Here is a 22,723-nt window from a genome sequence, read left to right on the forward strand (position 1 = left end):
CATTTCCTGGGGGGCATGCCCCAGACCCCCTAGTTCCAGCATGCTTTGCTCCATCCAAGAGATTAGCACCTTGAGTTAGCCCCCCCCCAACTTTTAGATCCGCCCCTGAGTCTTGCCAGGGTTCCTGTACTGTCCATCCAGTGCTTGGTACCCCTTAGTCTAGACCCCTGTAATTATGTTGAATTTTTCTTAACAAAACAAGATGTCTCTCTCTCTTATTTTGTAGGTGTGAATGTCTAAAGTAACATCTCCAATTTTTAAAAGGATAGCGTATATAGGTCATGAAATATGACATTTTAAAGTTTGCAGTTTTCCCATGCATACATTATCTATGGGAAGGGGTAGTTGCCCCTTCTGGGCAATCACATGGATAATGTATGGAAAACCACAAATTTCAAAATGTCATGTCTCATGATCTATATACTCTATCGTTTTAAAATTTGGAGAGGTTAATTGTGAGATTCACACCTACAAATAATGTTAAATTGAGAAATGATATTAATTGAATTTGTTGTTTTCCCAAACATTATTTATGTGATTGCCCAGAAGGGGCAACTGTTGCCCCCTCTCATAGACAATCTATGGAAAAACGACAAACTTTAAAATGTTATATCTCATGACCTATATATGCTGTCCTTTAAAAATTTGGAAATGTTACTATAGACATTTACCCCAACAAATATTGTAAACTTCAGGTTGCTAGGGGCAACTTTTGTTATTATGAAATTCATCCATTACCATGGCAGAGGAACTAATAAAAAGCAATACTTTTGCTAGCTACATGGGTGAAAACATGTACAATTTCAGTCGAATAGCTAATAAAAGCTGCGCAATGTATGTGGTAGCATCACTAGCTGCATAAAATTATATTACTCAGGCTATCTACATGTTAGTATATGTAATAGGATGGATGGCTGTGGTATTCGGGATTAATAGTGCAAGCAGTGTAAACAGGTAGGAGTAAAATAGTGCGAGGCGAAGCCGAGCACTATTTCCTTCCTGTTTACAATGCAAGAACTATTAATCCAGAATACCACAGCCATCCGTCCTATTGCCAACAACCATAGCAACTGTTACTAGGCAACAGAAATTCAAAATAATAAATACTGCAAAAGACCAATCACACTTAGCAACGGTTGTGATGGTCTCAAAGTGATGTTTACCTTAGCAACCACATTGTTGCTATGCCATGGGGCATCTATCACTATGGTAACACTAGTTGTCAAGTGGGACATTTACTTCTAATAGAAACACACCACACTATTTTAGCCGATCAAATTAGTATTACAGGTTTTTGTTAAGGGACCTTGACAAACAAGTGTAATACTAATTCTATTGGCTAATCGCTTGACGTATTTCAAAATAATATGTCAAGGTGATATTGAGAGTATTATATATACTGTAACACATTCACTTGTTGGATTATAATATCATGATTACAACCTAGTTGTAGCCATTACTAAATTAACTACTGAAGACACTGATCTTTATAACATCTTTTTATAGTTCAAGGTAGTGAGGTGGTCACTTGATGGCATCAGAAAACATTTGTATGAAATAAGTAGCATAATAGTCGAACCAGTAAGGACACAATGAGTAGAGGTGACTGATGAAGTATACATCCCATGTGATGATAATCGGCTATTTAATGGTAGTGCTCTTGATACCAAACATTCTCCTGGTACCATGCATAGATGACACAGGATACAATTATTGCATGTGCCCATACATGTACTTTTCATCAACATACTGTAATTTCATTGGTAGCAGACTAAATGTTAGCAGCTGTACAGTGAAGTTGGTTGTGAAGATTAAAAAATAAAAACATACCTATAGCTATAGGCTACAGCTGAAAAAGAAACATCATCATTATTATCATACACAGATTTATCCTACCTGTAGTGGGTATACAAGCATGTGAGCAGTGTGGGTGAGGAGCTAGCTATCAAGGAGTTCTAGGCAATTGTTCAGTCATCGTGATAATTATGATTTATTCATCACCATACATTGCTGGGACTGATCACCAGAGCAACTGAAAATATAGACACAGACAGTTTCTTGACATCCATCGCAATAGTACATTTACTGCCACTGTGTAAAGGAATAAGACATTTTACTACAAGATTTGCAAGTGTAAGTACCAGGCTTGTTGTAATTGTAATCGTAATTGTAATTAATTACTAATCATTAGCAATTTTCAAGTAATTGTAATTATAATTGTAATTGCTCACTGAGCATAAAAGTAATGGTAATTGTAATTGTAATTAGCTGTTCAGTCAATAATCATTATGTAATTAAATTTAAGTAATCAAAATTATGCTATATAAAAGTACTACTCCATAACTTGACTATACTATGTACACAATCCCATGTGTATAACATGTGGCCCATGTAGCTACAGTACATTATTCATGTATTTGTTGACCATATAGTTAAACATTTTATGTACAGTATGGGATACCCATGGAGTACATAATGTTCAATAGTAGAGAAACATTTAAATGTATCTGGATGACACACAGTTTACAAAGGATGAAAGCCCTTTAAAATTTTGGAAGATAAAAGCAAATAAATACCCCATTTTAAGTACAATAGCAAAGAATAGCAGCAACATTTGCACCATTTGAGTGTGTATTCAACCATAGTGGCATTGTTCTCAGACCAAAATATATGTAGACTATTACCAAAAAAGTTTGAAGAGTTAATAGACGTACCTTAAGATTAATGCTGGAGAACTGTAAGTAAGTTATTGTTGTATCCCAATTAGTGTTGGGCGGTATGGAAAAATAACAAACAGTATACCTTCCATAAAGAGTATCACAGTATTAATGTAAAAGCTATTGGTAACTGCCATTTACCACAACAAAAGCACCAAATACCCATGGTAGCTCAGCAAGCCTCAGGTACAAACTACCACTAACAAACTTGTTTACATATAGTTTGGTTAGCTGACTACATCAGCACCTGCCTACAAACATTAATTGTCACATGTCTGGTTACCTTCTAAATATGGGATGAAACAAGCCCACAGGGAGGCCATAGTGCCCAGATGGTATGGCTGTATTAAAAAATGCAGGCGGTGTCAAAACCAGTATGACTTAAATATCACAGATTATTAACAATACTAGTATATCACCCAGCTCTAACCCCACACATACAGTAGTAATGAAAAGTAGTTGTAATTATTAATCATTATTTTACATACTGAAGTAATTGTAATTGTAATCATTAGATTGGCTTCAAAAAGTAATTGTAATTGTACTGATTACTTTCGTTGGGTAATTACAACAAGCCTGGTAAGTACTGTACTGGTGTGTTGTTTACTATTTAACGCTGTATACTACTTATTGGATAGATTAAAGCTATTATTACAAAGCAAAGTATACTCAACTGCAATGAAACAACACATGGGTGTTGTTAACTTGAATGCTGTACAACTGATTGATATATACATTGTATTTAAATCCCATGCAGTACGTGGGAAAGTCAGGTTGCCGTGCTGCTACCATACAGCTAGACAGAGTGGCTCTGCTACTGCAAGATAAGTTAGTTATCACACACACAACTAACTTATCATCTTGTGGTTGAGTGGTTCATGACAACCACGAATGGTATGTATTGTTTACCAATGGGTGCTTCTGGGTATATTTGTACTCATACATGTGCAGTTCTGCATTGCAATATGCATAATTATGCAAATTAAAATAGGTCATGGACATGAAGAAAGACATAGATAGGGAGGAAGGCTATATGCAGTTTTATCCCCAAAAATTGAACAGATTTTCAAGCAAATATGAGCATATTTCCATAATTCTATCAGTTCCTGTTGACTCCATATTCACAAACAGACATAAACTTCGGAACTTTCTAAGGTTGTGTTTTAGGTGAGTGTTCTATTAGGATTTTGGCAAAAACCATAATTGTGAGAAACCAGTCTTAATGTCACGCACGAAATAATTAGAAATTTACAATTCACTGTGTTACTACAGACAGTTTGGTACCTGTTAGATTATTTCTCAGAATTTGTAGTAATTCATGGTATTGATTAACAATTTCAACCATTATAAAGTTAATTAAGTACGTACTTGGATACAGTGGCGGAGGAAGTACTTGATATGAGGGGGGCTGACCAGGGGCAGAAATGAACTGAGGTACTACATTGTCTCTGGTTTGGTAATTTAAGGTGAGACCAAAAACAAAAAGGTCACAACCAGCTCACAATATATAGCTACCAACCTTACCAGCTACGCATTTATAGTTGATAAACTATATAAAAATCCTTAAATAGCACTATGACTGCTTTATTAGAGTGACTACTCTATTAAAGTATCTCGATCTTTATCACGGTTTTAAGCCCCACTCCAAGAAGAAGAATTTCGGCGTGATATCATTCTGAGGGGGGGGGGGGGGGGCTTCAGCCCCCCCCCCCCCCCCCCCCTTTCCACCGCCTATGACTTGGAATACTTAATTTTGGTCACACAATATAAACACCTATAATGCTATGATATTCATGTTAATCCTGGACAAGTGTCAGGTGTACATGATAACAAACTACATGTCAATATGAACACTGAGTTACTCGTAGGCATCAGCAAATAGTTTTCCAAAATGTGTAGCGGCGTAGTCAAAGCAGTAAGGACACAGTGAGTAGAAGTGACCAATAATGAAACCATCCCATGTGACGTAGAAATATAATCTCTTTAATGGTAATCCCCTGATCATCCTCTCTACACGTTCCTATTAAAATATCACATCTCATTACAAGCACAGCTTTGCTGCTGTGGTGGAGCAGTAAAATATCACCCTCCATCCTTACACAGCATAGCTAAAGTATATACCATTTTCATATTTAAATGTCTCACCTCAGAGAAGGTATCCCTGGCTCAAACATCAAGCCTTTTTTAGGTATCAAGTTGTTAATAGATGTGGCAGTGTGCACGAAAGGTAATGGCAATATAACGGCTGAGATGTTCTAGCTCTTGTCTCAACTGAAACTCTATATTGAGGCTACCATAATATCCTGTACAATATGTATATAATGGTAAATCACTAAGTTTCCATGTTTACCATGTAGAGCATGTTTGCTAGCAGTGTAGGGTGTTACCAAAGGCGTCCCCAACCATCTTGAGGTGATGATGGTTTATTATGATTCATATATACAAGTAGCGTGTGTACCTGCCAAAGAAGATACCACTAGTATACATAATAGTACCATGGCTTTCCCTCAAGTGATCTTTGGTGAGGTAGACTCCTTGAAGAACATTTACTCTGTCGTGTTGTAAGGGAACATCAGCTAATGTTACAGAGCCACACATCAATACATATTACAAACACACATCCTTCCATCAATGAAGTAATGTAAGCACAGAGGAGGCCCTGTCTTCCACCATACTAAAAATAAGTTTGAAAAGTCTAAGGAAGCTTATTATTGCTTCTGGGGGTTGTAACCCCAGGCCATCCTAAAATCATACGTATTAGTGCCCACCCTGCAAGTCAGCTCTAGAATCACCAGTGTTAGTAAGTTTCTTACTGGTAACAACAACTGCAACAACCAGACATGGAACGTGATCAATATTTTTGAAAGTTGATTTATTGAGCAACGGACACATGGGAATACTACTTAAAGTTGTAGAGAAATCTAATAGAATCATCAATACAGTAGATGGGATATAGGAATGATGTTCCCATACAAAGTATATGTGTCTTACAAAACCCGGTCTTATTACCACAAACACAAAGTACATGAACACAGTAGATTACTGTGAGAGTAAACTGGTATATTTTTGCTGGCTATCCCAGTGACAAACCATATAAGTGGTCTGAGACCTTGATAAAGACCTGGACAGCTCTTGTTGTGTTGGATAAGGACCTGTACTGTAAATTTCCACTCATTTCATTTTGAAAACAGTCCTTGGCCCTCCTGGCCATCTTCTTCCTACCACCTGCCCTATTAAAGCTCACCCAGTACAGCCAACATGATCTAAAATGGCAGGACACTTGGCTATGGGCTCCATATAAAGTGGATGCTCCGGAAGGTAAGGAATTGGTGTAAAATGTGTGACAGTATTAACCATTGCCAAACTACAAGTTTTTTCACCAGGTACAGACTTAGTTGTATACGTTCAGGAACAGACCTCCCTACAACAGAAGATAATATAATGATACGATATGATATACTAAATCACAGGGGCGGTGGAGCATGCCAAAGAGTGAGGGGGCCAGGCCAGCTGAAAGTTGAAGACCAAAAAAAAAAAAACACAGTCTGCTGACAATAGCTGCTCTCCACCAATTATATCTCCTTACACATACGTACTAAGTAGCTTGCTACACTGCTTCTCTGAATACTGTGACTGCTTTATTAGAGTATCCAGATCCTGACTGTTCTATTAGAGTATCTCGATCTTTTCTTGCAAACAGTGTCCCAAAAAAGTGTGTGTGGGGGGGGGGGGGGGGGGGGGGGGGGGGGCATGGCCCCTGGCCCCCCGTCTCCACCACTTATGAATCATACTTGATTTTCCCAATCAACAAATGCTTTAAAAGGAGGAGCATAGGCAGCATTGAGTATCAAGATGTCAATCCCTCCCAAATGTTTAACAACTTCACTAACTAGAAACCCACAAATATCACACTAGACACATAAATCACTACTACATGATTATCTTCACTTGTTGTCCTCCTCTTTCCCAACATCTGCTCTCACTGTAAACACATCTTGTGAATATTTCTGACATAACTTTTGAGTATCCTTCAACTTGTTCTCAGTACAAGCAGCTATCACCAGTCTACACACAGTGACATCAACTTCACATTACTGGACAATCACTAACCATACCTAGCTCCTAACTGAGATAGTCTAATGGCAAGATCCTTCCCAATACCATCTGATGCTCCAGTTAGTATAATCCTCTTGCCCTTGTAGTAACCTGTTAGCAATTACATTACACACTATTATACCATACAGCAGGTTTCAATAGCAAGACAATGTTAGCATTTGGGGCTATTTTCTAAACTTTAATTTGCAAGTATTTTGACATTGCAATAAAAATGTTACTGTGCGATTCGCAAAGGTCACAAGCTCCATTACTAAGCATTCTGGGGAGACATGCCATTTGTCCAACCAAATCTGTATCCATAAGTCAAAGCAAAGGGTATGAATAGAAAAGGCTACATGTGATTCAAAAGCACACGGACTACTAACAATCAGTGACCCAATTAAAAATGATTGCAATTTAGTACCCTTAGGGTCGACTCTCTCTTAAAGCCTAGGATAAAATCTCAGACAATCAAAGTGATGCATCAGTTGCATGCATGAAGACATGGCTGCATAATTTATTTGTTTTCACTGAATAATTGCTAGTTGAAACATAGCTGGTTTGTACTTATTTAAAGCTGTTTTCCTTGTTGTATTTGTGCACGTGTCTTAATAAAAAGCAATTTTAATTACTAATTTTTGTGTAGCTTATTTTATTATTTTGCAGGAAATTTGAGATGCTATATACTAACTTCATGAAAGGCTAGTGAGATAGAAAAGATAATATCAGAAGCAGTGGTGGATACAGAGGGTGGTACCACCCTCCCTAAAAACTTTCATGCAAAGATTGAGATACTGTGTTATAGTAGAGCTGTCAGTCAAATACTCTAATAGAACAGTCAGCAAATCCTCCACAGTTGCATCTGCAGCACTAACCCATGCAAGGGCACACTCAGCTATATAGACTGCAAGAATTCTTTTTTTTCTTGAAAACTTGTTCCTTTGTATGTCATTCTGTATAATAGGCTCATAACTCAACACATGCTTGACTGTAACCGATCTCTATATGCAACTCTTCATCAATGCAGACAACTTACAAAACATGTTTTGTTATCATGGTTTAGACACAAACAAAACTACTCTAAATCAAAAAATTTCAGTCCTGAAACATATAAATACAGCACTCTTCCTTCTTAGAAGATTGTGTATAGTGTCTTGGCGAGTTTATCTTCGATCAGCTACAAAAGTACACTCAGTCATGGTGGTTATAAATCAGTGTACTGGAATGACTATTTTGGGCATGAACCAGACATTCATCATTTGTTAAAACATTCAGATGTTATTGTGGTGTAGTTAATTTATTTATCTATTATCAATTTTTGTCAATGATAGGAGTCACACAAAAGGCATAAGCCTGTACAGGGTGCTTCCCCACAAAATTACACCACAACATACAACTATACCAAACAAACAGCTACAAAAACAAAGAAACACACACATACAATAAAAATTACAGTTACAGAAAATAAATTAGAACTGAAAAACAAAAAAACGTTAGCTTAAAATGATTTACAGAAGTTGTATTCACTCCCATGATTTTAATATACTAATGGATTTGCTTCTTCATGAAGAGTAAAAATATCTTTGCTTCATTTCTGTACCTTAAGCAAACATGCTTTACATGTGTTTGTTTACATTGCAGTAAAATGTACAGGTTTCTTGTTTGATAGCATGGTTTTAGGCCAAAAACTATACTTTGATGAATGCCCATGAATAGAATGACTCAAGTCCCAACTCTGTTGTACTCGAGACTTATGATTGATTAAATGAGCGCCTGTAATTTTTGCATATATGTACTGTACAAATCAATTGTTTTGCTCTTCTTGTCGTCTAACACTATAACTCCGAAAGCTTTTACCAAATAAGGCTGAAACTTTCAACTATTTCCTTCTAGACAACAAAAGTCATAAAATGAAGTGCAAGGAAAACACAATAAGTCTGGTTTTCACTCGCCAGAGAGTCACATTTGTATTAGCAGTTAATAACACAGAGGATCATTTGTATTGTAGATAATCTTCTCTCCACAACTTGGTATTAGGATTACACCTGTAGTTTAATGTTGTGTACAATGGGTGTATCCATTCACTGGACTGGACTGGACTACTGGACTGGATTACCGGACTGGACTCAAACTTTTTTTTGCTTACCTGCCTTCTACAGCGAAACGTAACCACAGAAAAAATCAACACTGTTCACCGCAAGCTCTGTGCATTATTAACACTGCTAATGCATCTGTCTGTCTTCTCTACCATTCTTTTGTAAAATAAGCACACAATGACATAAAATTCAGTCAGCTTTACACTTGCATTGCCTAGCCTTTCGGCAATCCATGTAATATAGATTTTCCAGCTCCTCTTGCTTGCAATAGCAACAAGTGTGCAGTGTTCAGTTAGCCAGAGAAATGCTTCCCAATGAAACAGGCAGGTAAGGCTACATATTTGTAACTTTAAAAAATATATATGTAGTGTACACAAAGAGAGCTTAAACTATTAGATATCACCTTATCATACCATGAAATAGATTGCTAAAACTAAACTATGGCTGTACATAGCTTTGCATGTGTGCCTCTAAAAAGCACTGAGAACCTGAGTATTTGGCATTCATCATATAGCTAATCACTTTTAGTAGTTGGAAAAGGTGTTTGAGCAAACTTCATGTGAGTCCAGTAATCCAGTCCATATAGTCCAGTCCAGTGAATCAATGCACCCGTGTACAACATTGCTTTCAGAAATTTATTACACTACATTTGGGCAATAGCTACACATGTAAATGTTTAATTATGAATATAGCTATTATCTCCAAAATAGTCATTCAACTATTCTATTATGGTGGAATATATTACATTGATCAGTGATTTATAACCATCCTAGTGGCCAGTGATACCAGCATAGCTACTTATTGAATGAATCTGATTTCTATAAACCATTTCCTTTTCACACAAAACCAAAGAGTTGCAGGAAATTAATCTTTATTGCATTTATGCACGGTGCCATATAGTCTACCCACAATTTGCAAACAACCTTCATACTACCTGATAGAATTAATTGTTTTTCCTTTGATGTGCACAGGAGATTCAAATCATCGTCTTCTCTAGTATCTCTACTGTCCACTTTGGAAGTCTAATTTCTAAGTCAGTAGCATAATCAGTCACTACCTGTCTCTAAAATTTACTTATATAATTGTTTGATGTATCTCTAATCTGATAGTCATGGCACAGCAGGGGTGGATTTGGGGGGGGTTAAGGCTGTACCCCCCCCCCCCCCCCCCCCCCCTTTCCTTTCCAAGTTAGTACTTGGCCAACAAAACCCTAAATCTTTGATGTGTATCAAAAGCAGACTTATTTCAGGAACTATATGCATCTCTACCAACACAAATAATGTCTATGTAACTATACCTATTGTTCAACTCTGTTCCAGGAGAATATAGCTTTCTTTTCCTCAAGAGTACGTATACGCATGCTTTGTAATTCGTTTTCTTTTTTTTTCCTGGGCACTTACCAGCTGTGCTGACTGCCCAGTACAATAAATAAATAAAAGAGTTCTTCAAAAACAAGTTTCAATTGTGGGTTGCATCTCCAGTTACAAATATTTTAATTGTGGATTTTGCTTTATTCAGATGATTAGCAGTTTTCCACTATGGCTATAAGAGGTGATTAGTGTGTTTTTAAAATATATATTTTAAAAATGAATTATATGATTCAAAAAATGTTAGTTGGTTTAATTGGTTAGATTTATCAGCTTCAGTGTAATATGTAGCTAGCTACCAACCCAGTCATTTAGCAAACTGTAGCCTTTTGGTAATTTGCATTCTCATAAGGCAGCTATAGCATATTCACCCACTTTTGTCATTGAATGTAAAATCTGTATCAGTTACCTTTTGATATGACCCCAAACTGTGGGTTATGGAGCTGGCATTTGTAGCTAGCCTATAGTTCAGTCTTCATAAACCGGCAGATATAATCAGTTGACTATCACAGCAACAAATTCAGAAAGCCCATAAATGCTAATATAGTTGCACTTTGCTAAGGATTGCCAGTGGACTAGTTAATTGCTATTAGTATACCCTTCACTGCATTCTGCTTTTCAGTACACTTTATTGGTGCTAAGACTAACAAAGTGTTACTAGGCTAAGGAGCATGCATACTAATAATTGTGACGTTCAACACCACTACTACTACTTAGCTATACATGTTTCTGCCTCACAGATTTAGCTGATTAGAGCATGACTAAGAGGAGCTGATGCATTATGGTATATACTAGCTATATCTAAATGCTTAGTAGCTACAAATGAAAAGATTATCCAGAGGTGTAGCCAGGTGAGGCATTTAAAATTACCTCACTAAATATTAGTGACTGAAGTCACTGAACTCAGAGCTACATTGGATCTTTTAGATGCATTGAAAGGTTACATTAACAAAGTTTATATGCTATTTAGTTCAATTTGTAGGTTTCCACCCAGGGGCAACTCTAGGGGGTTAGCTACTGAGGTTTTCAGAAACTGGTCAAGCAAGATCGATATACTGTAATAGAGCACTCACCCTAATAATTAGAACAGTCAAGAAAAGTTTTAACATAATAGTTTTGTAATTGCTCTCACAATCAATCTCAGATAGTCTAACCTTCCAAGGGTAATGTGCATTCTTTGCAATTACCATAATAGTAGGACTAAAATTGCCTCCAGATTCAATCTTGTAACTCTTAAATTTTCTTGGGGGCATGTCCCCAGACCCCCTAGCTGAATAGAGTACATGGCAAACATAAAGCATTGCAAGGCCTGCCTCGCCTATTTAAAATTTCTAGCTACACCCCTGTTATCATGCATTCATGATAGCTATACTCAATGCATATAGATTTAATGGAAAAGTATAATAAACTGAAATTCCATTATTTTCCACTGAAAAACTGCTAAAAATACTCTCAGATTCACCTTTAGAGGGCCTAATTTCCAAAAATTTCCTGGGAGGGGCATGCCCCCAGACCCCCTAGGTTGGCATGCTTCACATGCTAGTGTGCAAAGCACACTAATGTAGTCACTATTCCAAATAGCTAATTTGACCATAAATACTTACTTGTGAGGAGGCTTGGTATCTTCTAATGTCTGGCTAGTTACCTATGTCCCTGTCCAGCTTAGCCCCCCTTTCAAAAAATCCTAGATCCGCCCCTGCCGAAAATAAAATTCGATAGTAGCCTCTTCTCCTTACAATGAGCCTCTATATCTATGCAAAGCACTAATCCATACTAATGATGAATTTTTAAAACTGTACTATAAAACTAGACATATATTTAAAAATTAAAATAGCGAACAGGGATTGCTGAAAAAACCCACAAAACAAAAAGGATTACTGGAATATTCATGGTTACATTGAGTAAAATCTCTATTTGAGTCTTTTTGACTAATTTGCTACAAGATAGTTTTTCACAGAGAATCATTCAACGATTGGAACACTTTCACCCCCTGATCTTGTATTCACACCTTATTAATCTACTTATTTTTAAGACAATTAGATTTGTTTTTGTACAACTGCAGATTTTATTTTATTTAGGTATATAGTTAACTGATCATCAGTGCTGTACACATATAGAATCCATAGATTATTAGCTAAACATGCAGCTTTTAAGGCTTCACAGCTGTCTGCAAAGGATATAATGACAAAAATAAACCTACTGAGGAGTGATCATTGTTGCTTAAAAAATACGGCAACTAACAAGAGAATCTGCTCTCCCCAACCACCTACAACTTAGCCTGTTTGCCCCCCTCCCCCCCCCCCCCCCCCCCTGCCAGCTCCTGGATCCTCCCCTGTGTACTTGGTTTTTATAAAACTTTGTCTTTCCTTTGTACCAATCAACTATAATAATGCCTTCAACATGCAGACCAATAATTAACTGTGATTTGCACATGTGTGCTGTTAGGCTGTAAGTTACATAATGCTATACTATATATAGTCACGTGAATGGTTAAGTAAACAATCAGAGTGTTAATTGACAGAGGAGAGCCACCTCGGGCACGGGACTGCAATCCTCTAGAAGATGGCGTTGTGGAAGAAGTTGATTATTCCGATCATTATCTTACTAGTATCAATAGCTGTAGTAAAGTGGATCAACTACGTGGATGTGGAAAGTGAGTGAGTGAGTGCGTAGACCGACTGTGACGGTTGAACAAAAATCAGTCGAGGCATTGATTTTAAAGTTTATTGCATCTCTATAAGCCGTAGGGAAAGGGTAGTTTGGGCAGCCGCCTTTTCGATTAGAGGGTCTGACATTTGCGTACCCATGTCTTTTGACAAAAATGGATAATCTAATCGTAGGTTCGACTCGCGAGAACGGTGCAACGCGAATCAGATTTGAAATCGTATGAACTTTCTTGCGCATTATGCGAGAGGTCTTATACCAACTTGAATCCAACACAAACCACTTAGAATCCTAAAATGGAATGTGGAATCTTTGTTATTTCCGTTTAATTAGTACTAGTAATAGCATGGGTAGCAGTGAAATTTGGGATAAATTTCACGAGTGTTGTATTGGAAATGGGGATAAATTTCACGAGGCGAAGCCGAGTGAAATTTACCATTTCCAATACAACAAGAGTGGTATTTATCCCAAATTTCACTGCTACCCATGCTATTCCCAGTTAATACCATACTCGCTGCATGTACGCATGCTGTGCATTAGCGTTGCCATGTACGCAATTTGTCACTATGTACTAAACACGTGTCAACACTAATTGTTAACATAAATTCTAGCCAATGAAATTGCAATTACAACTTTTTCACTGCTACCAGTGAAATACGGGATAAATTTCACTGCTACTATTGAGACTTTTGTATGGGCACTGAAACAGGTATGGTATTATACTGTAAATTATCTCGTGTTGTCTTGCAATCAGTTTAGTCTCATGAGCACTGTGTACCGTAAATTGGGAAAAGTTTGTCGTCAAACATTTTTGTATCGACAAAATTTGAAATGACAAAATTATTTTTAACTACGAAAATTTTTGCACATACTTATATTGACATGTAGTTATTCCAATTTTCATCGATTATGCCAGTGACAAAAATTTGTTGCGTCGAAATTTTAATAGACTAGAATTTTCTGTGCCAAAATTTTCCTGAATTACAGGCTGTACAGACAATAACACATTTCTGCTCTCACTATAGTGATCCAATCACTATAGTGATCCAATTGGAAAGAGTACATAAAAAGTGATACTGTAGCATGTATAGCTAGCTATGTAAATTTCAAAATTTGGAATGCAACAAAAAATAAATGGTGAGACTCGGAATCTTGCATGCGATTTTTGGGTGGTGTTGGACCCCTCGGCATTATGATAGCGACAATGTCAAAATATCCATTGTGAATGCCAAGCGCACAATAGAATGTCTTTCCATAGTATATTCTTCGAAGAATATAAGATCTGTGGTCTTTCCCAGTCAAGAGGTTGGCAAAAGTGTTCTCAACAAATGCCTTCCATCTACACAAGTATGTGATGCTAGACAGACCAGACCCTTAATTTCTAATTAATGGACAGACTAGGGAAAATGGCTTTTTATTTTCTCAGGCTAAATAGTTGCCACCACTCACACAAAGAAAGCAACCGATTATCAACCAGTATGTATTGTCGACCAGTATGTATTGTCGACCAGTATGTATTGTCGACCAGTATGTATCGCCGACCAGTATATGTAACAATTTTCCATACAATAGTATGTGGCTCAGATGAACAACTACTCATACACGTGTTCACACCACAAAAATGTACAGTTACCATCATGTGATACACTATAATTATTGTATGTATTCATGTTTACAGAACTATGTCTAGTGTGTAATGTTACACCTGTCCCTCCCAATTAAGGCTCGTCATGGTGGTATCTGCCTGGTTGTCTATAAGGGTAGCATTGCACACTGATTCCAGGGAATCTTCAGCTGGTGGTAAAACTAAATGTTTGATTCCCAGTCATCATTGGCAACATCCCTTTGCTGAGCCTAGGTGGCAGTGTCCTTGCCTCGAAGGCTCAAACACAATGATGTGACTTTAGTTCACTTGTCATCACAAATCTCTATAGACTTTTTATTGACTTGACAACCCATCCCCCTATAGAGCACCTGGGGTAAGTAAGTTTCCCAGTGAGGTAACATACTCTGTAAGCTGTTGGTAGTTGCAGCAATGTCCTATTGAAACGTTCAACCGTTCTACCACCCTGTGGGTGATATGGGGTGGTGTGGGATTTAATGCCTACAGGACCTGAGTGAAAATAGTGCTCTCAAAATTGTGCCCTTGCTCATAATGAATCATCTGTGGTGGACCATACATGCAGAAAAACTTTAGAGTGACTGGATCAGCCTAGTTAGTAAATAATCTTGCAGCATAGTTGTTATTGGTTGAAAGGGAACTTGTGGTATGTCTACAGTGACCATCTGCCAAGGTTGACTAATTGGGATGTTCAGAATGGTAGCATGCTAAATTTGGACTGCTGAGAAGTAGTGTAGTATTGTTCAACACACTGTGCCACGTTGATCCTTCTTGTCCAACTTCTCTAAGGTTTTGTCCATCCGTTGATGGCCTGCTGAAGGCACATCATGACTCAGCCTTAGTGCTGCTTGCTTAAAAGGGAGTAGGAAGGACAGACAGTTGCTCCAGTGGTCTAGTTGAGCTTCCACAGCTGCTTTAATCTCTGATTCTACATCTATGAGACCCAGTATAAAACATGTCACATGGTATGACTACAAGTAGCTAAAAGTCCACGATCATTTCAGCCCTAGTTTGTAGAACAAATTCTTCAGCAATAGAGTCAAAACAAGAGCAGGGGCCTGTACTAAATGGGTTTTAAAGTTTGGAAGGCCTTTCCATGTTTTAAATCCCATGAAAATGGCATATCCTCTTGCATCATAGAGTAGCATAGCAATACTAGAAATATTAGTTGGAGTTGGCTAGTCGGTAATGTCTTGGGATCAGCACACGTACACATACCTTTAGAAAATACATTTCCCAAATGGCATTATACATTAGACATGGTAGCACCTCTAATTATTAACCCTGCATTTCTAATGCATTGGAACATAACCCTTAGATGTTATTGCATGGTTGGAATACATGGTGGCAAATGGCAACCCCTCCACAGTCTTGTCCATTGGACGCTTGGAGCACCTGTTATGGTATTCTGTAAAATTCATGTGGTCCCCAGGAGTGGAGATATCAGTCAGTAATAACCCAGTTGACCTCAAGTCACTTTAGGGCAATCTAATTTATCACCTAGCAACAAATAGCTTTATATTGACTATGTAAACACAGGTGGTGAGACACAATAGATTGCATCCCATCTGTCTTTGTTAATCTGAACAGAAATGAAATGGACAACAATCTTGTTGGTTTTTGCAATTGAATTCATCATCTTTGTAATTGACTTCATCCCATTTGCAGTAGAGTTCGTAGTTTTTGCATTAGAATTCGACATAGTTACATTGACTGCAATAATCCAACCGCTCCTCACAAGGTGAATCATTTTCGCCATGGAGAATATACTACTTGAGACACTACAGGGTAACTGGAGCTGGTTATACATGAAGCCATTTGAGTTAATTGTTCGTGTGTGGGTGACTACAACCATCACCAATGGTGAAGCATAATTGTGAGTGCTGTTGAAGAAGCTGTAGCAGAAGAATTTACTGTATAAAGAGTTGCTTACAACAGTTGTAAGACCATGAAGCAGCTGCTACATCTTGTTTTCGTGTTTATCAATCTTGTGGCAAATTCTTGTACAAATTCTAATGCAAAACCGATGAATTCATTTGCAAACTGGACAAATTCTACTACAAAAAGCAACAAACTCTACTGCAAACGGGACGTAGTCAATTGCAAAGGTGACAAATTCAATTGCAAAAACCTGTATCAGCCAATTGCTGATGACCGACTTATTTCCCTAGTTCCATACCAGGACCAAGCTAAAAGTTGTTTTCTTCCCATGTGCTTAAGTCTCGCCAGCCAGCCTGTATTTTTTCTTTTGTCATTTGGTCAGGAGATGTCTTTTTTTCCTGACCAAATGTCCAAAAAAAGGTTGGCAAGACTGCTGTCTACTATATTTACTAGAAATTGACTGTGCAAGTTAAGGGTTAAGAAGATATGGACCTGTGTCTGGCAGTGGTAGTGTATATGAGCCTGTAAGGGTACGTTTGTTACACCCTGTTCACACTAGCCCAGTAGCACGGTTCGGAACGGTACGGCTCGACAAAAAGTGCAATGTGAACACCATCCGTACCGGGCCCAACCGAACCGAGCCAGCCCACCCGATTGAACCAGGTCAGCACGGTATGGTACGATTATTACTCACCAGGCGCACAAAATAATTATTTTATAAACTCAACATGCAATGAAGAAGGGCTCAGGAACACTGTTTGACACTAGATTCAGCACGGAAGAAACCCTAACGACAGTTATAAACTATTTGTCGTCGTGGCAGTTACTGTTTCACTCACTTTGATTCGCGTCATGATTTCTGCAGTCACAGTTTCAGCTACACGGCCACCTATCTAGTTGAAATGAAAGAATGTCAGCACAAGAGGCTTGAAGGGCAAGAACTGCATCCAGTTTTAGTAAGTAAACTAAATAATATTTAATTGTGCGCTTATGGAAACCAGATGACTTAGCGAGCGAGACTGCATAGTGTGAACAGAGGCAATACTGGGCCGTACCGAACTGAGTCAAACTGAACCGTGCTAATGTGAACGCAGTGTTACTTCTCTGTAATCAGCTAACCTGAATTTTTAGGAACAAAAACTACAGGTGCCTTCCAAGGACTTTAGTATGTGTAATGTAGCAAACTGCTCCATTGTTGTTGTATCAATGATTTTATTAAACTGGTTGTGGCTATACTTCATGTTCCAATAACATGATTGAGGTGAGCATCTTCATTGTTACAGACTGAATTACATCATCTATGGGAGGAAGGGCAGAGTTTTCAGTTAGTGCATTTTAACACCTGGTCGATAATTTATAAAATATACAATCACCAGTGGTCAATAATTTCTACTTTACATGGTCTCAATCTACTGTGCAGAACTTGGTCTACAAAAATGGGACTGCAACTACCTTATAGTTAAAGGACAGCCAAAGCAGATGGTGAAAACTGGTCCTTCACCAAGTTATGAGTTAAAGGACGAAACTTTAGTTTGCAAGTGCTGTAGGCTGCATGTGAGACCTACAAAGAAGGCTACTAAAAGCCTGTGTAGCAGGGAGTCAGAAACATGTTACTAAAACTAGAAACAATCCCAGACCAGGTGGTGACTTGATCCACAGACAGTTTGTAGACTATGCTTGTGCAAACAACTTTTTGTCGGTCCAGTGTAGCAGTAGAGTAAATCATGTGGTTTAATTTTGTGTAGCATCACTATATTCAAAAAACTTTAACATACCGATCTACTGCAGTGTGAAAAGATATGACACACTGAATATGTTCCATGACATCACTAGGACTTGCTACTGTCATTCTGGTGTAATATTTTCTAGTTCACTAGCCGTTCATTAAATCATTAAAATAAACTGTTCGTTTTGTGTATGTGTATTTGTGGCATTACTTTTATTGTTATGCAAAATTTAGTGATTAAAGGTATGGTAACACTTATCACAATGTCTAAATACAAATTTTAGCAAATATTCCCACGCTAATATTAATGTCTATCTATAGAAACCTACTATATGGTATAATAGTGTGTAATGTAAATACTATCAGGTTACTACAAGGGCAAGAGGATTCTACTAACTGGAGCATCATATGGTATTGGGAAGGATCTTGCTATTAGACTATCTCAGTTAGGAGCTAGGTATGGTTAGTGATTGTCCAGTAATGTGAAATTGATGTCACTGTGTGTAGACTGGTGATAGCTGCTCGTAATGTGAGCAAGTTGAAGGATACTCAAACGTTATGTCAGAAATATTCACAAGATGTGTTTACAGTGCAAGCAGATGTTACGAAAGAGGAGGACAACAAGTGAAGATAATCATGTAGTGGTGATTTGTGTGTCTAGTGTGATATTTGTAGGTTACTAGTTAGTGAAACTGTTAAACATTTGGGAGGGATTGACATCTTGTTACTCAATGCTGGTTATTCTCCTCCTTTTAAAGCATTTGTTGATCGGGATGATCCGGTACAATTATTATCATATCATATCATTATATTATCTTGTATTGTAGGCGGAACTCTTCCTTTATGTGTACAAGTAAGTGTTAAAATAACTGTCTCTGGGAAAACCAGTCTTAATGCCTATTTGCAAGTATTAAGAAATGCTGGCTATAACAAATTATTCAGAGTGGTGTAGCTCAGCAATTGCTATTGCCACATGTGCAATATTGTCACACATTTTACACCAATTCCTTACCTTCCAGAGCATCCACGTTTCCTGTCATTTTAATAGCTTTTTTCATCAGTTTGGCTGTATCAGGTGAGCTTCAGTAGGGGTAGTGGACAGAGGGTGGCTGGGAAGGCATTGTTTTCAAAATGAAAGAGGAATAAAGTTTACAGCGCAGGTATTTTATCCAACACCACATAACTGTACAGCAACATGTCCACCAAGACTTCATGAACCATTTGTATGCTCACCACTGGATTAGGAAGTTTAGCAAATCGAGGTAGAGAACTTTACTCTTCACCATCATATTTGGTGGTGTATCCATGTACCTTTGTGTTTGTGGTGAAAATTTAAAGTTGCTATCATGGGCAATAAGACCAGGTTTTGTCAGACCCATTCACATATGTGTTGTATGGGAACATCATTCGTATATCCCATCTACTGTATTCATGATCCTATTAGATTTCTCTACAACTTTAAGTACAAATCCCATGCACCTTGCTCAATAAATCAACTTTTGAAATACTGATCACACACAGTCGCATGTTCCATGTCTGGTTGCGTCCAGTTGTTGTTACCAGTAGAGGTGTACTGATCTAATATCAGATTGGTGCCGATCTGCACAATTAAAGCAAAATTGGTTGAACCGATTTTCTGTAGAAGCTACCGATTCAATACCGAATCACCATGTCTTCAAACATACTAAACGTATCCACTAAAGTATACTACCATTTCCTTGTTGAATATCCATTAAAAGCTATGAGAAGCCTGTAAACTTACCAGAGGTCCTTGGAGAAAACAATGAATAGTGCTACACCATATCAAATAGTCTAGAACTATAAAATCTCTGCTACAACAGCCTACAACTTCCAGGCAATTCTTGGTAGGAGCATGCATTAAAGTATTTGTGGGTGCTGGTTGTCTGGGTGGTGTCCACACCACCATTGGTATTGATTCCAGTAACAATACTGTGATCATTACTCAAGTAACATGACCAATAAGCTACCGAAAGAGCAGGCTGTAGAAAGAAACAGGTAAAAGCTATATATATATTAAAGTTTTTGTCTAAGGACTTTTCAGCCGTGTTTAAGGTGATATCCCATATATTATGCATCACTTGAAAGGTCAGTACAAGCATGGATACTTAGGCACCAATAAATATTTCTAACCAGAATCAAAAGCACTCACCCTTCCTTTCTAAATTGTCAGTGATTTCATCTGCCTTGACCTGGCTTCAACCATAGTCCACAGACTTTGAAGAAAGGTGCAGTATTAAAATAATAGAAACCCGATGGAATACAAGTTTGATTGAGATACTCTAATAGAGCAGTCATATACTCTAATAAAACAGTGAGTATAGTGTTATCATATGCAGACATTTCACCGTTTATCACAATTAATACCGATAGTTGCTGATTAACTTTTCAGTACCGCTATAACTAGAAATTCTTTGAAGAGAAAATCAAGTTGATCTTGTTAGTAGTATGACACCCATTAGTTAAGCATCTTCCTACACCCCTGATTTACAATTGTAAATAGACAATTTATAAAGTGTGTCTATGCCATTGTGCAAAGTCTGGTCAATTTTATATGTGGAGGGATGTGTGTTTGTATTATGTGGCTTAAGCTAATTGTTCACTAAATATCACTTATAACACATTAGGGTGAATGTTCTTCAAGGAGTCTACCTCACCAAGTTTGCAATAGATCACTTGAGGGAAAGTCATGGTACTATACTAGCTGTATCTTCTTTGGCAGGTACACACACCACTTGTATAATATAATATGAATCATAGCAACCATCATCACCTCAGGATGGTTGGGGGCGCCGTTTGTGACACCCTACAGCGCTAGCAAACATGCTCTACATGGTAACCATGACAACTTAGTGATTTACCATTATATACATATTGTACAGGATATTTTAGTAGCCTCAATATGGAGTTTCAGTTGAGACAAGAGAACGTCTCGGTTGTTATAATGCCATTACCTTTCGTGCACACTGCCAGATCCATTGGCAACTTGAAACCTAAAAAAGGTTTGATGTTTGAGCCAGGGATACCTTCTAAGGTGAGACATTTAAATATGACCCACTACTTTGCTAATGATGTGTAAGGATGGAGGGTGATATTGTACTGCTCCACCACAGCAGCAAATCTGTGGTTGTAATGAGATGTGATATTTTAATAGGAATGTGTAGAAAGGATGCTCAAGGGATTACCCTTAAAGAACTTATATTACTACGTCACATGGGATGGTTTCATTATTGGTCACCTCTACTCACTGTGTCCTTACTGCTTTGACTACGCCATCACAATATTTGGAAAGATGTTTTCTGAAACCTATGAAAAACTCTAGTGTTCAGAGTGACATGCAGTTTGTTAACATGTAGATATATGCACACACCTGACACTTGCAGAGAATTAACATAGGAATGTATTTTGAATACCATACCAAGAGAAAAAATGTTTGGTTGTTGCTATTGTTTTGGCATGTGTGGACAAGGTGGCTCCTTATGGCATTACTGTTTACCATAATTCACTTTATTTTCATGCAAAAAATTTTCATGTAAAAAATATTTTCATATGATTCAGATTTATGTGAATGACTGCTCTATTAGAGTAGTTCGATCTTATTCATGTAAGAAATTTTTGTACAAGTTTTGCATACAAAAATTATTTTGCAACAAAAAAAGCTAAGTATGGTAGCTCCATGTTTATAGTACACATACCCAACTTATAGTGACCAAACTTCACACATATAGCAGGATTGAAGCAGTGGCTGTAATGTTGTACCTTATGTGTTTACAGATTGTTTATATAGAAATAACATCAAGGGTGGACACGAGGGCTTGGGAGACATCACTAAATTTTTGTGGGAAACATGTTTGCCGGATGAACTGTAATACTTCATTTATCCTTGTGATAAGATGAGGGACGAAACTTTCACAAAATTAAAATCCAATTTTCACTTTTTTTAATTCACGAAAATCTAGAAAACCTTTGCACATTGGTAATATATAGCTGTATGCAATCTCAGCGTTTCATGATTATATTTTCACGAAGCTGTCATTACTCACGAAATTCGCAAAAGCTTCATCGGTAGTGGTGACAATTGTAAGTTTCATTTGTAGCAGTATTATAATAGAAACCTCCTATGATCCTTATAACACACGTACACTCACCTAAACACCACCTTAGAAAGCTCCCCCAACCATAGAAGAAGCTTTAGAAATTAATTTGGAAGAAATATAGGCCTTTTAGTATATAATTATATGGAGTCAAAAGGAACCAATAAATGTACTTTTGAAATTGCCATCATTTAGTTATTTTTTTCTTCACTGACAATACAGAAAATCTGTTCACAGGGATAAACACTGCATTGCTGTCCTTCCTATGTGTGTCGTTCTTCATGTCCATAACCTATTATAGTGCATAATGACATTGATTTTATTCTCAAGCAATTTTGCTACTTGTAGGTTCACTTTGCCATTGATCTAAAGAGTGAAGCCTTACTTGTTGCAAGCGGAACCCCAATATGTTAATAAATATTCAATCTATTTAAGTCATGTTCA

The 22,723-nt window shown here is 37.5% G+C and overlaps 1 protein-coding gene across 1 annotated transcript; it reads left to right on the forward strand.

Annotated features, from left to right (window-relative positions):
- Positions 1–12,758: 12,758 nt before the first annotated feature.
- LOC136266095 (hydroxysteroid 11-beta-dehydrogenase 1-like protein A) lies at positions 12,759–21,631 on the forward strand. Its single transcript, XM_066061057.1, has 9 exons — positions 12,759–12,928; positions 18,534–18,624; positions 18,675–18,791; positions 18,843–18,948; positions 18,995–19,020; positions 20,813–20,907; positions 20,964–21,020; positions 21,068–21,219; positions 21,340–21,631. Exons 1-9 carry the CDS (start codon positions 12,838–12,840, stop codon positions 21,505–21,507), a joined length of 903 nt encoding a protein of 300 aa, XP_065917129.1. The 5' UTR covers positions 12,759–12,837; the 3' UTR covers positions 21,508–21,631.
- The last annotated feature ends 1,092 nt before the right edge of the window (positions 21,632–22,723 follow it).

This window comes from Dysidea avara, chromosome 9 (assembly GCF_963678975.1).
Source record: "Dysidea avara chromosome 9, odDysAvar1.4, whole genome shotgun sequence".
Classification (NCBI taxonomy): Eukaryota; Metazoa; Porifera; class Demospongiae; order Dictyoceratida; family Dysideidae; genus Dysidea; species Dysidea avara.

What these genes read in the sequence shown, in the direction of transcription:
- LOC136266095 (XM_066061057.1), top strand. Translation starts at nt 12,838, where the DNA reads ATGGCGTTGTGGAAGAAGTTGATTATTCCGATCATTATCTTACTAGTA. An exon ending in ACGAAAGAGGAGGACAACAA is followed by an intron (nt 18,792 to 18,842) that starts GTGAAGATAATC and finishes TGATATTTGTAG; the next exon opens with GTTACTAGTTAGTGAAACTG. An exon ending in AGCCAGGGATACCTTCTAAG is followed by an intron (nt 21,220 to 21,339) that starts GTGAGACATTTA and finishes ATATTTTAATAG; the next exon opens with GAATGTGTAGAAAGGATGCT.